The sequence below is a fragment of the Pygocentrus nattereri genome, chromosome 7 (assembly GCF_015220715.1).
Source record: "Pygocentrus nattereri isolate fPygNat1 chromosome 7, fPygNat1.pri, whole genome shotgun sequence".
NCBI classification, from domain to species: Eukaryota; Metazoa; Chordata; class Actinopteri; order Characiformes; family Serrasalmidae; genus Pygocentrus; species Pygocentrus nattereri.
Genome location: NC_051217.1, coordinates 34,167,011 through 34,184,189, shown reverse-complemented (window position 1 = coordinate 34,184,189; position 17,179 = coordinate 34,167,011). Strand labels below are relative to the sequence as shown.

Genomic DNA, 17,179 nt, shown 5'->3' with positions numbered 1-17,179 from the left:
TCTTATTATATTATATATAATCTAATCAGAAATATGTCCTGAAAAATTTATACTTTTTTATACATATTATACATTTTTATACATTTATATATATTTGTACTTAAAGGCCATTTTTGATAAAAGACCCCTGACTTTTGCAGGTCTGCATACAACATACCTTACAAAAACTCCCTCTAACTCAGATTCTAATACTTATAGCTATTCAATATATATATTTATATATATATATATATATAAATATATATATATATATATATATATATATATATATATATATATATATATATTTGCTCATAACTCTGGTGCAAAACTTAAAAAGCAAACATCAGACCATGTTGTAGCTCTTTGATTATATTTAAAGAAAACTGATTCATTTTGATTTTGCGCTAAACCATCACTTTAGCAGTCATCTGGTGACAAAAAAGCTAGGCTTTGTTCGAGTAGGGCACCAAAATGGAATCTCAGAAGCATCTTGTCAGCAAAATACAATAAAACTCTCCAGAATTAAACATAAACCAGATGTATAGAAGGACTAATGGGCAAAAGGCCGGCTATCCCTCTGCTGAATCCTTCAAAAAACAAACAATTTGTTGCTTCTGCACAGAACACATTCAGCCGCACTGTTTGTATTCAAGGTTAAGGGGCTCGTGTTTTGATATGTGTAAAAATGCTAAGATGAAAGATTTTGCGGTTACTCTGCAGTTACCTATGAATCAGAAGTAAGCAAAAATTAAATGCCAGGTCTCCTCATGACAAGCCGAAGAAAGGGTGGTAGTGCTTGTGAAGCTTCGGATTGCATGTTATTTTCATGGCTAGTCTTTCAAAGCTGGTAGGGAACTGAGGGGACGAGGGTATATTGGCAAAAGCGTCTTCCTCGGAAATGTTAAGGAGGGCCTCTCCTGCAAGTAAGCATTCAGTCGCCTGGGGCATCCATTTTGTTGCCTCCAAAAAGTGCTTGAGTGGTTAATCAACCGTTTATTCCCTCTAAAGCAGGGGTGTCAAACTGCAGTCCTGTTTCCTGACATTAACACAGCTGATTCAACTCATTAGCTAATTACGTACTCCTTCAGGTGTGTTAGAGGAGGGAAAACATCAAACTGTGCAGCACTGCAGCCTGACAGGACCAAAGTTTTGACCCTGTCTACCATGTGGGAAAACTTCTCATATGGGCTTGTGGTCACAAATATACACTGCTCAAAAAAATAAAGGGAACACTTAAACAACACAATATAACTTCAAGTAAATCAAACTTCTGTGAAATCAAACTGTCCACTTAGGAAGCAACACTGATTGACAATCAATTTCAGATGCTGTTGTGCAAATGAAATAGACAACAGGTGGAAATTATTGGCAATTAGCAAGACACACTCAATAAAGGAGTGGTTCTGCAGGTGGGGACCACAGACCACTTCTCAGTACCTTTCTGCTTTCTGGCTGATGTTTTGGTCACTTTTGAATGTTGGTGGTGCTTTCACTCTCGTGGTAGCATGAGACAGACTCTACAACCCACATGAGTGGCTCAGGTAGTGCAGCTCATCCAGGATGGCATATCAATGCGAGCTGTGGCAAGAAGGTTTGCTGTGTCCGTCATCGTAGTGTCCAGAGGCTGGAGGCGCTAAAAGGAGACAGGCCAGTACACCAGGAGATGTAGAGGAGGTCATAGGAGGGCTACAACCCAGCAACAGGACCGCTACTTCCGCCTTTGTGCAAGGAGGAACAGGAGGAGCCCTGCAAAATGACCTCCAGCAGGCCACAAATGTGCAAGTGTCTGCACAAACGGTTAGAAACCGACTCCATGAGGATGGTATGAGGGCCTGACGTCCACAGATGGGGGTTGTGCTCACAGCCCAACACCGTGCAGGACGCTTGGCATTTGCCAGAGAACACCAGGATTGGCAAATTCTCCACTGGCGCCCTGTGCTCTTCACAGGTGAAAGCAGGTTCACACTGAGCACAGGTGACAGAGTCTGGAGACGCCGTGGAGAGCGATCTGCTGCCTGCAACATCCTTCAGCATGACCGGTTTGGCAGTGGGTCAGTAATGGTGTGGGGTGGCATTTCTTTGGAGGGCCGCACAGCCCTCCACGTGCTCTCCAGAGGTAGCCTAACTGCCATTAGGTAACGAGATGAGATACTCAGACCCCTTGTGAGACCATATGCTGGTGCGGTTGGCCCTGGGTTCCTCCTAATGCAGGACAATGCTAGACCCCATGTGGCTGGAGTGTGTCAGCAGGTCCTGCAAGATGAAGGCATTGAAGCTATGGACTGGCCCGCCCGTTCCCCAGACCTGAATCCGATTGAGCACATCTGGGACATCATGTCTCGCTCCATCCACCAACACCACATTGCACCACAGACTGTCCAGGAGTTGGTGGATGCTTTAGTCCAGGTCTGGGAGGAGATCCCTCAGGAGACCATCCGCCACCTTATCAGGAGCATGCCCAGGTGTTATAGGGAGGTCATACAGGCACGTGGAGGCCACACACAATACTGAGCCTCATTTTGACTTGTTTTAAGGACATTACATCAAAGTTGGATCAGCCTGTCGTGTGTTTTTCCACTTTAATTTTGTGTGCGACTCCAAATCCAGGCCTCCATTGGTTAATACATTTGATTTCCATCGATTTTTGTGTGGTTTTGTTGTCAGCACATTCAAGTTCGTACAGAACAAAGTATTCAATGAGAATATTTCATTCATTCAGATCGAGGATGTTATGGGCATATGTAAAAAAAAAAAAAAAAAATCTCAAATTTTAACATCTATGTTGTGTTAATAGTATTTTTCAATTAAATACAGGGTTTAAATGATTTGCACATCATTGCATTTCGTTGTTATTAACACTTTGCACAGCCTCCCAGCCTCCCAACTTTTTTGGAAATGGAACTCTCAGCACCTCATAGCCTCATAAGCACCAAGATTATGCACTGAGAGGTTGCATTGAGGGACACTGTCCATAAAATATTTGGCAAAGTTTATAATTTTGCTGGTTACATACATTCCTTTATTAGTTTATCCCTTAAATATTAAATAAAGTGTTCATTTCCATAGATTAGGTGTAATGAAAGTATTTTATTTGAATTATTAATTTAAAAAGTCATGTATTTAAGGGTCTATATACTAGAATTCCCACATCACTTAATGCATATAATTGCAGCAACTACATGTGACCATTTCGCTGCCCCAAAAGACTGAGCAAATATCATTTGGACACCTTTCTATTTCTCACAAATCACAGGTCTTTCTCAAAGATCAAGTTATGTTTAAAAAGAACACAAAGCCACTACACCCAAAAAAAAAAAAAATCAAGCATGAACTCGTCTTCTCGACAACTAACTAAGCACAGCATGCACTCTGCCTCTCAGATATGACCCACCAACTTAAAACCCTCTCTCATCAGGTACACCCATCATGAAAATATTGACTAAAAGTCTGCACTGCTGGGTTTATCAGTGACTGAGCAACTGAGAAACAGTAGAACTATATGGCAGCCCTACATGCCAGCAACACTGTCACATATTCTGCAAACCTAGGTAGATTTATAATAGCATGCTTGCATTTCCAATAATTTAAAGAGTAGGTATTATGTAAGTGCAGGTGCACTGACACCTGGAGAGGCTCTTTTATACTATATTCCATCCCCTTCTGTTATTGTAAGGTGACAAGGCTGTTAAGCACTGCTGATGAATCACATATGCAGGGTGTTACCCACCTGGTTCTTGCTCTTCTGAAGCATTTTGGCTGGTGGTATCTGACAGCAGACAGCGAAGCTGTGGGCCAGGTGTGTACATAAGTGAGCAGGCACAGCACAAAATGTGCCTTAATGCGGTCGCAATATGTGTGTACATAAGTAAGAAGGTACAGCATAAGAAGCTTTAAAAGGCCCATATCTTATGTTTTTTTTCTATTCTAGTTTTATTCCTGAGGTCCATTTATGACATTTCTTTCTTTTTCCAACCTGTATCACAATTAAAGCAGAACTATGTAATGATTTTACTGCAAAACAACAGCTTCAAAATCATTTTAGTGGTACACTGATTTATAGCAGGGAGAATGGGATCTCTGCCACTGCTACTCTGGGTGTGGAACACCTGCTATGGCGCTACGGCACAAGACCTCTCACGAAAATTGTGATGCTTTACAGCATCATGTTAGCTGTAGTGATCTGTCTTGCACCTAACAGGAACACAACGGAAATCAAATAGCAGAGTACACATCCCTGCCAATGATATTTATGAAAGATTGTGATGAAGCCTGTAACCTCATCTATGTCATCCCTCCCTCACAGAGTTTTGTAGTTCTTCCAGATGCCATAAGTCATCTAACCTCCATCTGCCATGCAAAAAACTACATTGACCTCATGGCAAAATGTTTTTCAGTCTTTGTCATCTTACACCAAAGAAGCCTTTAAAGTTAAGCCTCTACTGCACACAAAAAAAATTGATTCTTGATTTATTTTTTCAGACTTGATAAATTCAAAAACAGTCAAAATGTGTGCAGGCGTGCTTGGATCCCAGTATGTTGCCTCGGAGCAACATTGTGTGACAATCAGAAGAAATGATATAAAGCTGTATTCCCTGAAGTGGTGAGATCTGGTTTGTGACTGGCTAAATCCATTCCACTGTCGCACAATGTTGCTTCTAGGCAACAAACATATTTCTGCAAATTCTCATAACAAAAAGGTGATACTGAATGTTAAAAAAAGAGGTTTACATTTGCCCACTAAGAGACTGTATGACATGCTTTTTATTGACGTACTAATACTCTCCAATTTATTGTTAACCATTTCATTGTCTAATGTTATTGTATAATGTATGACATATAATGTTAGTGTAAAGTGAGGAAAATGAGTTTGTTGCCATGAGGTAACATCGTGCAATAGAGGGTTAACTTCCTGTAATAAAATCCTGTAATACTAATCTCCCTTGTAAGTCGACAATGCTTTCTCTCCTGATGTTGTCTTTGTCGATGCTGTGCCGAATTCCGCCTCCCCGGGAGAATCCAACTCCCCTTTGCGCGCATGTAATGCAGGCATATGGATGCTACAGATAACACTCATGATTTTGATTATTTACATATAAAAATACCTGGAATCCTGAGTGTAGACTGTGTGATACACGCACAGATGAAAGGGAGTTGGAGTCTGCATCCTTCTGCTCATCAACAAATGCAAGTGTACATGAGGAGGTCTCATAGCTCGAGTGTTCTTTACGACAGCGGTGTAAAAGGGAATTACACTCCATGACTGTAGGGTTAGCCCAAAAGCCAAAAATACCAATTCTTGCACAATGCTGCTTTACACAGGATGTTTTTGTTACTGGGCCTTTAAGACTGATATGCAAATGTTCTCTGCTCTGATTGGCTGCCATGTATTAAACCTTTTTAAAAAGCAGCATACTAACTAGATAGAGTAATTAGATTGAGTGACCCTTATTAGTCCCACAGCAGGGAAATTTCACCTCTGCATTTAACCCATACATGAAGTGACACACCACATACACAGTAGCGAGCACACACTAGGGGCAGTGAACACACTTGCCCAGAGTGGTGGGCAGCCCTATCTGGAGTGCCCAGGGAGCAGTTGGGTGTTAGGCGTCTTGCTCAAGGACACCTCAGTCATATACTGTGCGCTCTGGGGGTCAAACCGGCGACCTTCTGGTCACAAGGTTCCCTAACCTCCAGCCCAAGACTGCCCTAATACATATGTGCTTTGGTGTTTCATGATATCACAAAACAATAAATTCTGAACACAATGGGATATAGAGCGAATATTACATTTAAACAAAGTTTAACTTTGAGGAATAAAAGTGAGGAAAATTAGGTTTTCTATGATACGTGCCTTCAATGTATCTGAAATTAATGTTAGGTTTACTAGAGCTAATTAAATAACCTGCACAAGCTTGTGTTTAACTAAGCTATGTTTTTAAAACACAGGGATTAAAAGGCACAGTGAATTGGTGGAGCCATCAAAATGCTCGAGAAGAGAAGAGAACTTAAAAGTACTGAAGAGTACATGAAGCTCCTTTCCACCAAAACACAGGGATTTAATTCTACTCTGGCTCAAAAATCTGAATATTGAAAAGAACACTGAAGATCAATTCCATTGGAGTTACTAGGTGAACTCTGGGGTCTGTCTCGTGAATCACGGTCAGTTCAGAGTTACTGAGAGTTCAGAGTTCTAAGATTCAGCTCTACAGAACCTGACAAATGCAATCACAGTTAACTTATTTTTACAACAGTGGTTAACAATTTTCTAATCATGACTGAAACATGAGGAGGAGTCAAGCTTATTTTTCAAAAAAGGCAAAGGAAATCACACCACATAAATATACAAAAAGTAAAGGGGCAAAAAGGAGGCTGTCTCTGATTTGTCAGAATCTCACCCTAAAGAGCAGTTTATGACCTAAAATCACAAACTTAGCCTGCTGTGAAACAGGTTAGGCATGCAGTGTATGTTGCCATGGTAATTTATCCTGGTAAAAAGTGATTCACCCTCCACTGTGAGACAGTAAATCCAGGGTTTGGTTGAACTAAGTTTAAAGTTAGCTGGCTAAGCGAGGAATCCTGCTTAATGAAACAGATCACTGGAGAAGTTCTGAGAGCTGAAGCAGTGATACTGTCAACTGGTAAACATTCTTCCAGCATATCTTCTGAGACCTGCTCCTCATTCTAGCTGCTATGACCACTACCACTGTCAACCTTTCAGAATATAAGCCTAAAAGTGGCTGGCCAGGCATATCTTCATATTTTTGATGATTTTGATCAGATCTGGCAGAAACTCACAAACTTTCAGTAATGACAGTACTTACGCAAATGTTTTAAATGTTTAAGGTGAAAATAATAGGCAAGCGTATTAAAAAGGCAATTTCCCCTTCATTTTCCTCTTCCTTTAACAGTTAAAGGAAGTCATCCGACAACGCACCTGTGAGATGTTACTGCTATTTTTCTTCTAGTTTTAAAAGGAGAAGAAACTTCCAAGAAAAACTGACAGCTGCAAACTCCCCAAACACTGGCAAATTAAACAATCATCTAAACCATTGTGGTCAAATGACATGTTTTGTTTATTTTCTCTTAGATAAGTCCTCTAACACAACATACTGGGGTGCCAAAACTATAGTCATCTGCATGTCTAGTATCTTCATCCATTATTGCACAATCCCCCTTAAATGCACAAACTATGTTTAGGTTTGTTAATCAATATCACACATGACCTGCATGCTGTTTTGGGGTAGAATGTTTCTTCACAGTGGTTGAAGCCCACTGCAAAGGCTTAGTCCATCTGGTTAGCAGTCATAAGCTCCTGTGAGTGGACAGTAAGATGAAGCTGTGGCCTTATTCGAGCTTGTCAAAGCCTTACATTACAATATACACTCCAAACATCAACCACTACATCCATTGGGACTAATTGACCACCTTGATACCAGGCAGATATACAGTACACGTAAAAGTGTAGTGTAGAGCAGAGTAATTACACATCTGCCCACACATGTTTCAAAAATATCTTCCTCTCGAATTCTTTTATGAAGCTGCTTTGCTCCCTCTTTCACTGTCAGCAGAGGAACAGAGGAGTCAATGCCCTCACTGCTGTTTATTAGCACCCACAAAAGTTGTCCACTGTCTGTGAACAAAAGCGTTGAGGCTTAAAACCCTATTGATTGAGTGTGAGTGCAAAGACGAGAGCTGTGTAAGGAGCAGTTCGTCTGCAGAGCTGTGCTTGCTTGTCAGGAGCTGCTTGTAGGCTCAGCGTGAGCTGGTAGTGAGTGGTTTATGATTTAGCAGCTTGATAATGTCAGAGGAATCAGTCATCTGAGAGACGCCGCAAGCCGTCAGTCTCACGGTAAGCACCGTGGCTCTCCCTGGGAAGGGCGCATTACATTTCGATGACAACCTGAAGACAGGGAGGAACACTGAGAGGACATGATCTCCCTGGCAGCAGCTTTGTCCTCTGCATGGGTTGCATGATACAGACAAAACACCCATGTCCAATTACAGCTATTTGCAGTACGGCAACGCTTCGAAACAAGTGAGGGACGAGGTTACTGAAGCTAAACAACACTGGAAGTCAATAGTCACCCAAATCTTTTCTGTGAGTTCATCCCCTAGATTTCTCTCAACTCACTCAAACTGCACTTAGGTCTTCATTAACATCATACACATGAGATTTAGAACACAAACGTGACTTGTTGTATCTAAAAATGAATAAATCTTCACCATGTAGCTCAACACAGGGGGCTGCCATTTTCAGACAAAAATTGTTCCTTTTTTTATAAGTAACTCTTGATAAGTTGTAAAATAGAAACATCAGAAATGTAACCTAGCATCAATATATTTGCTGGAGGTCTAATTAGGCAGCACATTTACAGCACTTATTGTCTAAAAAGGCTGCCTTAATTTTTGTTATAATGGATTCTAAATAACATTGACAAATCCCAGTGAAGACAAAGATTTAGTCTGAGTGGGTTTAGAGAAGTTTTGGGCCTGTATTTAAAGAAAGAATTTGGGCGTTGACTGACTTTTAGTATTAGTAACATTAACTTCGTAGATCCGGCGCTAAACTGAATAATCAAAATTTAGACATCAAACATGCTTTAGCTGATCGGCTACATCTAGGTTAAGTATATTTTTTTTACAGAACTATTTCTTGGACATAAAGAGATTTTATTTCAAGTAAATTTAAACTATTTCATGGTTCCATTCATCACAAAATGTTCACAGAATATTAAAAAAAGGGCCTTTTTCAAAAAACTCAAAAGACTGACCATTACTGAAGGATACCCTTACAAATGTCTTTCACCCTTGTCTTACTTATTAGGGGTTTATACTCTATGCTGCTTTCCCTTTACAGAGGCAAATGTGGCAAATACAACTGAATTGCACTCTTACACACTCTTGGAAAAAAGGTACAAAACTGTCACTGGGGCAGTTACCCTCTTGTCACTGGGGAGGGACCTTCAACGGCACACCTCAGTACCTTGAGTCGGGGGGACATAACTGCACCATATTCCACTGAAATGATATTTTCAAAGCTGTACTGACTCCACACACCCTGTCTTGTCTCCAGGCTTTTTATTTTACTGTTCTGTTTTAAAACATTCGATTATAAAAAGGTACAAATAATAACTTTTCAACTGGAAAAACTTATTTAAGGTTGACAATCGGACCTTAAAACCACTGTTTTACCTTTGAGGGAACATTAAGTTGTTTGTACCTTGATGAACGAAAAATGTACTTGCACAGAACCTTCATTTCTAACAGTGTATGGAATATCTTGGGGATGGTTAGACAGCTAAAACAGCATAATACAGTCTTCTGTAATATCAGCACTGCAAAGGGCCACATTGTAATAACAATTAATGATATCCTGGACAGCACAAGTCCCCAAGTGCCTCATTTGTGCCACGGCTCTGTCCTGGCCAGGCTGCTCTCTCAAGCACTCCCCCTGAAGCCAGCGCACTGCAGTGTTCCAGCAGGGCTGACAATAACACCTCCGCTGACCCCAGTCAGAACCGATCAGTCCTGCTCATCTGTTGCCAGCGATCTATGAATGCCTGCTTTAACATGCCCAAAATGCCACTGCAGACACCTGAGATTCACTTAAACTGCACAATTCAGGTGAGCCGTTAACTGAATACAAATCATTTTCTATTGCTCTATTCCTTCTGACCAGGGAGCTGTCGATTTATGGCCCAGAATGCAGCAGAGAAGCAATGAGGAATATGTTGCTGACAGTTTCCTCAAAAATGAACCTTGACACATCTGTTAGAGGAACATTAACATTACATGAAACGCAAGTTGTTGCATGACTGTTTACCGTACAAAAAGATATAATCCTGAAATGGGATCATTTTCTCTGCTGTTTCCTCAACTTTCAAAGTGATATAAACATCACATTGTGCAAAACATAACCCTGTCAAAAATTTCTGACCCGCAGCAATAGCAAAATCTTCTGTCAAATAATCTTCTCGGCCATACAGGAGGAGAGCGATTTGTCTCCAAAGCTAACGCAGAACGCTCCACGGGCCATAACCCTGTTGGAGACTTGCAGCAGATCGACCGGCAAAGAAATTATTTATTTGTAATGATAGCTGTCACATTGTGGCTCCCTCCTGCTCCTGCGAAAATGAATATTTCCTTTTCTGACAAATGCATCCATCAGCCAGGGAGACTGCACGGCAGACAGGGGCCCAGGGAACACTGAAATGTTCTGATGATCCCTCTTCAATTTCCTGCAGGCCGCGACCTCCGCCGACTCCCACTGCACACAAATGTGATGAATAGGCCAGGCCTCTGCTCTAGGTCACTCTTGCCATTACGCGGGAAGCTGGACTGACATGAGCCTGCTGTGATGACTTAGTTACTACAGTCGTACAAGGAAAGCAGCACTCTCAGGGATGGCTGTGCGATGGCTAATTAAGCACACGCAAAAGTGAGAATGAAAACGAAAAGATATGAAGAGTACAAAAGCTTTAAAACTGGGTTAAATATATCAGCCCTCACTTGCTTTACTTGTTACTTTACTTGTGTATCATTTCCACATTAATTAAACATATTACATCGACTCAATTCTTCATTATGCATACTTCTGGCAATAATTGTATTGGCTTAATATATTTTATTAATGTGGGGACTAAGTGTACAATTGAATCAAGTAAATTCTTTGCATCATATTTTTTTCAGTTAAAGCATTATATTTCTCAGCCAGGAGCAACCCTTAGGGCCTTCGAGGTCTTCAGAGAAGGTGATTTCTAGGGACTAAAACACAAATGTCTGTAATTGTATATATAATTTGTTATCATATTTGTTGTATTTAAACTTTGCAAGCATTTTGGGACTACTTTTCTTTCACCATTAAGTTTTTTGGTTGGAAAAAAAATGGTTGAAATATAAAAATACCCAGTGATAAATGACTGAATTAGGATTTTCCCCTGTTGTACCTATGCAGATACAGCCAAGTCAGCTCTGAAGGTTGAAGGCCTATGGTGTCAGATTACTACTAATATAACAGTGGAATCAACTAATCACATTTTGATTTACAATGGGTGAGACCAATTTTGTGTGTGGGGGCAGGGGGGCAGGGATGTTACTCTAGACCAGGGGTCAGCAACACGTGACTCTTTTACTGCCCTGTTGCGGCTCCACAGCAGAATTAGATTTGTAGGCAAAAATAATCCCCCTTTGCAGTAAAAGTTCTGCTTTTTTTAATCAATAAATGGTCTTAAATGGTGGAGTTAATGTAGCTTTCAACTACTAATTCACCAACCTTTAGCCCTGGAATGCAGATAAGATTCTTGACTAGCTAGTATCTAACGAAAAGGCAAAGAGAAAGATTTAGGAGGAACATCGATGATTTGGAGACAAATGGATTTGCATTTACAGGCACTCAGGAAAATTTGACCAAGAAGCTGATGAATGAGAAGCAACTTCAGCCTCATAAAAAAACTGAATGTTAAGAGACATTTTACAAGAAACTGTTCGACTTTTGTTTCCTGCTGGAGATGCGAGAAAAGCGGCGATAGTTGTGCTAAACCCTAAAGCAGAGCAAATTAAATCTGGGTTTTTGTTAATATTGTATTTTTTTAACCCATAGCAGTATATTAGAACATACTGGGACATATTTAAAGCTAGGATGGTAAAAGGGACATAAAATGTGTCTTTTTTGGTTAAAGGACAAAATGGCTCTTCCTAACATTTAGGTCACCCCTGCTCTGGGCCTTCTGGAGGTCCTAGATACATTGCTCACTGTGAACATTCGCCATTAATCTACATATTCCGTATTACATAAGTGCGGCAGCTCTAGGCCAGGACTCTTCACTGAAAGAGAAACTGTAAAATATTATTTTCTGTTATAATATTCACATAAAACATATGGAATGTCTTTCACAATCTTCAAATGTCTGTATTTCATTTAGAATGGCCAAAAAATAAAATGTCAGTATACCAGCACTAGTTTAGCTACACCATACTATTAGAAATAAGCAGAAATTCGTAGATGTGTTTTTTCTAGGGCACTGAAACCTGGCCTAGGAATCATTCTGACTAACAATGGACAAGACAGGCCCTTTGGTTTTTGGGAAAAAGAGAAAAAAGACAAAAAAAAAAAAAGAACAAAAGAGTTTTTTTAGTTTTTGGGCATTGTTTCCACTGCAGGTCTGACACCAACTGAAACACACCATCCTGCATGATAAACAGAATAAAGAAAAATAACAGTAACAGAAAGGGAAGTTCACAATGACACCACAATGACTATCTGTAGCCACAGGTTTTGAAACAATGAAACACAGTCAAACAAGTATAATTAAAAGTACAGATTGCCGTAGATGATCAGCCATCCTCTGCTGTCGAGGACGTTACATATCACTGCAGTTTTGTAGCCTATATAGTGTATTAACTTTCGTATTTAGTGCTTTTTGACAATTTTCTTTCTAATTTCAGTTGTGTTGAATTCTACCCACTTGCTAGGTCTTCCCCAAACTGTTGCACTGCGCTGCACCAGCCAGCATTGCACTGAGTGATGGGGGCCAACCAAAGAGAGCAAGGCCAATTATGTTCCTATCCAAGGATGGCTGTAGTATCACCAGGGCTTGAACTCTTGATGATAGAGCCAGCTCTTAGTTATGGCTCTCTGGGTCTGTGTAAACTGCTTTTATTTATTATCAGCAAGGTTTTGTCTTACTGAAAGCAGTTATTATCAATAATAAAAGAGTGTTTTCTTTATTACATTTGAATGTTTAGTACATTATTGCATAAATGAAATGTCAAATTAAAGAAAAATGTTTGTGGCCAGGTGTGTCTTATAATGTCTCATAGAAGCTAGGAATATGAAAAAGCCTGGCTTCTTCACCACTCCTTTGCTGCGAAAACCAGAGATATGAGTGAAGTTGCAGTAGCCCTCAGAGCTGAGTGAAAGACACAGTGAAGATGGACAGCCTGAGCCGATTCTCACCTTCGCTGCGGTAGTCCTCCTGAGAGCTGAGGGCTGACAGCCTCTGCCTGGAGAATGGAGACCAGTCCTGGCTGAAGGAGCTGTGGTCCTGCCTGGACCTCAAGCGGGGCCTCAGCAGCGAGGAGGAGGAGCTATCTGGCTTCATCCGCAACACAGCCGCGTATGACACGGGCCTGCCGGCAACCGATCTGGCAAGCTCTAGAATGACACACCGGGGTAGCGCGGAGTTAGAGAGAAGCTGAGAGCTGCACTTTTTCAAAATTTTCGATATAGACGTCATTGCTTTAGAATGATTGTATACTGATCCCTAAATGATACTGTTTTTAATACTTTTAAATCACAATAACAAAAGAGGGTGTGGCCTAAACTAGAAATGTACATACAGTGCTAGAAGTGGGTATATTTGCTGACAATAACAGATTGCAGACCAATTAAAAAGCACTTATGCTAAGTCAAAAGTTTAGATTTTGGAACTCAAATACTTTTTTCAAGTTCTGTCTGAACCATATGAGCATTGAATTTCGATTAGTCTTCCTCACCCACTCCCTCATTTGATGTGTAGTACAGCATTTTGTATTTTTCTTTCTAGTAATGAGTACAGGGCAAAAGTCAAAGAGTGCTCAGTATTTATTTAACTTCCAGTCAAAATGGCCATAAATGACAAGTTATTCAATTTCCAGTATGAGAAATGAAGCAGGAAACATAAATTAGACGGAAAATTACACAGAAGCCTAAACAGTTACACATCACTGTTGTCGGAAGAAAAACCTGTATATTTAAAATAGTCACTTTACAGAAGAAGGAAAAAAACCTACTTTAATGTAAGTCAGTGGAACCAGACAATTTTTTTCAAGTAAATTTGGGCTGTTTCTTTTGGTCCAATCATCATGAAATCATCAAATGATGTAAAAACGATGTTAAAAACTGAGAAACAACAAAAATGGAGATATAAGGTATAATATAATATCAACATGTTCCACTCTTTTCCTTTATTACAACTTCCAATTAATGAAATCTGCAGGGATACGTTTCCACACCTTCAAAATTCAGGCTTAAAAGTTGGTGGCATTTTCTGCTAGGAGTTACTCATTTTATAAACTCTCTTTTTTTATGGCTTCTTGACAGCTACACATCCTTTCAGACTCATAGTGTTGAGTGGTCTCACAGTGGAAGAATGGACAGAAACACCTGCAGATTTCTTCAAACCTGAAGCAAAAGTGGAGCTTAATCTTCTCCAATCTCTGAAATATTTTTATTCTATGATGAACATTTTGGTGGTCTACTATTTTTCAGGAGTCCCATTTTAATTTTTTTTTACCCATTTTATAACACGTGTTTTGGACAGTCCTGTATATCTTACGAAGCATATTTTGTGACTCTTGTTAAAAATGAATGACATGAACAGCAATAATAAATAAATTGTGATATAATTACAAGTTCTGAAATAATGACAGTTCCAAAAATTACAAGTTGGAAGTGGCAAAGTGAATCCTGAATACTGAAGCCACACACAGAGAATGAAATTCATTCAAAGCCAAAATTCTCCACTCTGGCTCAGCCCCTCATTTATCACTCAGAAAATACATGGCTAATTATATTCCAATCGTGTTGTGTCAATCAGAGCACCTTTCTAAATAATTGCAGCAAATCATTGCTATAAATTTTCTATTTGTGTTGGAAAACTCTGCCAAAAGGAGGAGTGTCCCTCAGCATTGGATGTCTTAATTAGAAAGTCCATTAGCACCTGTTAAAAATCCCCATTTGCTCTGTCTTCCAATTATACCTTAAACAAGTACTGACTAAGCTCCAGTACATCAAGCTGCCAAACAATACCCCAGATGCAGCGCTTTGTAATGAGAAAAGCCCAATGAACTGACAGTGTGCTTCGCATTGCTTCGTTCCATACATTGTGCTGAATTTTTTGCAGCAGAGTAGAGACGAAACTAGAAATTGAAGATCTGTATTTGCACAGACAGGCTTGGAAGTGAAAAAAGGAAGTGACATTTATAAGCTCCTAATTGAAGACAGTCTTATAATACTTGCAAAATATGACCTTTGCTATCCTGCACTTTCAGCCCAAACCCACCAAAAACACAACGGGTGATTATTGGAAACCCTTTATATTAGAGAGGGGGATGGGAAATTCAGGGGGAAAAAAACTGCAGCAATGCACCTCCCTCACGAGTTCTCTGGGTTCTTTTATGTGGGTTCAATGTCCCTGCTAGGGTGGAGAGCACAGAGGAGAATAAAGCTCTCAGATGTAAGATTTTCTTCTTGGTGAGGGGCACCAGACGAAACCATTCCAAAAACAGCAGACAGGTGTCTAGACAGCTATCTCGTCTGACACCCACGCAAAAAAAAAGACCTGTACAGAAGGAAATATAAGCAGCAAGCCAGCATGATGGAAAGAAAGATGCATGGATAGAAGCTTGAGTTAATGGATGATAGACAGCCATGGGGGCAGGGAGAGAAGTGGGGGAAGAAGAAAAGAGAAAAGATGAGAAGAATGCACACAGGTAGACAAGCAGAGAGACAAACGCTGACAAATGACTTGAGCTGTTTTAAGTTCTATTCGGCAGTGTGGAGATCCCGAGGCACAGAGTTTGGCTGTAGGTTTAAAAACACACACTTGAGGTTCAACCATACATTCATGAGATGCCTCAGAAATGTTTGACCTTTGATACATTTTTACTCATTATTTCTTGAGGCACTTTGACACAAACATCATCTGACCAGTAAATCATCGACTGACCTGATAGAAGAAGGTAAAGATAAATTATGTGAGTTTGTTGGTGCTGCAGTAAATTCCACCAACAAAGCACTAATACATGATTACCTTCTTTTAAAATAAGACAAACAGACATCCAAAGTGTGAGGATAATCACTCATCTCTGAATATTAGAATGGATTCAAATTCTTATGTTGTTACAAAACCCCTCCCAGCAAAATAGTAGTGATGCTGTCCAAAGAAAAGCTCCAAATTATTACATTTTAACTGTACTATCTACTATTTAGGAGAAGGTAAAAATATTTTTAATTCTTAATGTAAATTATCAGTGGTATATTATAAGTGAAATTTCAATTTGAGTAATTTTGGTGCATTTCTGGTCCATTTATCACTAAATATTCACACAATATAGAGAACAGATTTCAAATGATTTGAAAAAGTTAAAATCAGAAAAAATGGTGATACAACAGCAAACTTCACTATGGGTTTCTGTGAGCTTCTGCAGTTTAGCGATGACAAAATCACTTGATAAGTGACAAATCACTTTTAACAAAAAAAAAAAATGGAATGATTATCATAATTGTAGTTTTAGGCCCTAGAAAAACAAAATATTCTGTTAAAAAAAAGAAAACCAAAAAACAGATTTAAAATTTTCATTCGATACCATTGTGTTTGCAAATTAGGGCTATCAATGTTAACGTGTTGATGCTCACAATTAATCTAATTAATCTCATAAAGAAACCTTAATGTGTTACATTTTTCTCCTGCAATTCCCACGTGGAATTACTAAAAGGCCCAAACATAGACACAGAGATGACCTTGGTGTGCTGAACGGCAAGTTTCGTTTTAAAAAGCTTCCAGATGGAAGTTTAGATAAAACTAAAGTTCCGTCTGGAACTGAGTGAATAAAGGTCACCACTATAGGAAAAGACAGCGCTCGCGATAAGATCGCGCAGCAAGGAATCTACTAATCGAGCATATATGCACCCTGTGCAGCACACATTATCACCACAGTGGTTCTCCAGGACAGTGGGTTTGTCAAGGCTTTAGCCAAGTGCTGTAAAATAGTCGGACATTTCAAACACAGTCCTGTAAACACAGCAGAGCTGAAAGTTCAGCCTCTATTGGTCAAGAAGATGAGACACTCGTCCAGATACACCACGCACTGGAACTCAACTCTCGAAATGATAAAGCAGGTCCAACACAACAAAGACACATGCTGGCACAGCAGAAGCTCAATTTAGCCACACCTTTCACTGCCATACAGTTCATAAATTCTTTTATTTGTTTTATTTCCCCCAAAAAATACAAATAAATTCTATTTAAACTCATTATTATGATTCATTTGATGATTTTTTTAATTGATTAACACCACTACTGTAAATAGGAGAGATATTTTATCATGATTTAAATTTGATGAAAAAATTATTGCATGGATAGTCAAACACAGTATTGCACAATAATCGGAATTCACCCTTCATTTCTTTAATTTCCAGTCTGAGTAGATCAGA

The 17,179-nt window shown here is 39.6% G+C and overlaps 1 protein-coding gene across 3 annotated transcripts in view; it reads right to left on the bottom strand.

Annotated features, from left to right (window-relative positions):
* The window catches only part of cntn5 (contactin 5), a 356,151-nt gene that overhangs the window by 189,103 nt on the left and 149,869 nt on the right, over window positions 1-17,179 (bottom strand). For 2 of the 3 annotated variants that reach the window (XM_017701954.2, XM_037540216.1), the window contains exon 3: window positions 12,941-13,138. The exons of the other annotated variant lie outside the window; for it this stretch is intronic. In XM_017701954.2, the coding sequence (XP_017557443.1) occupies window positions 12,941-13,138 (198 nt within the window). The remainder of the gene's footprint in view (window positions 1-12,940; window positions 13,139-17,179) is intronic. 3 annotated transcript variants of the gene reach the window in all.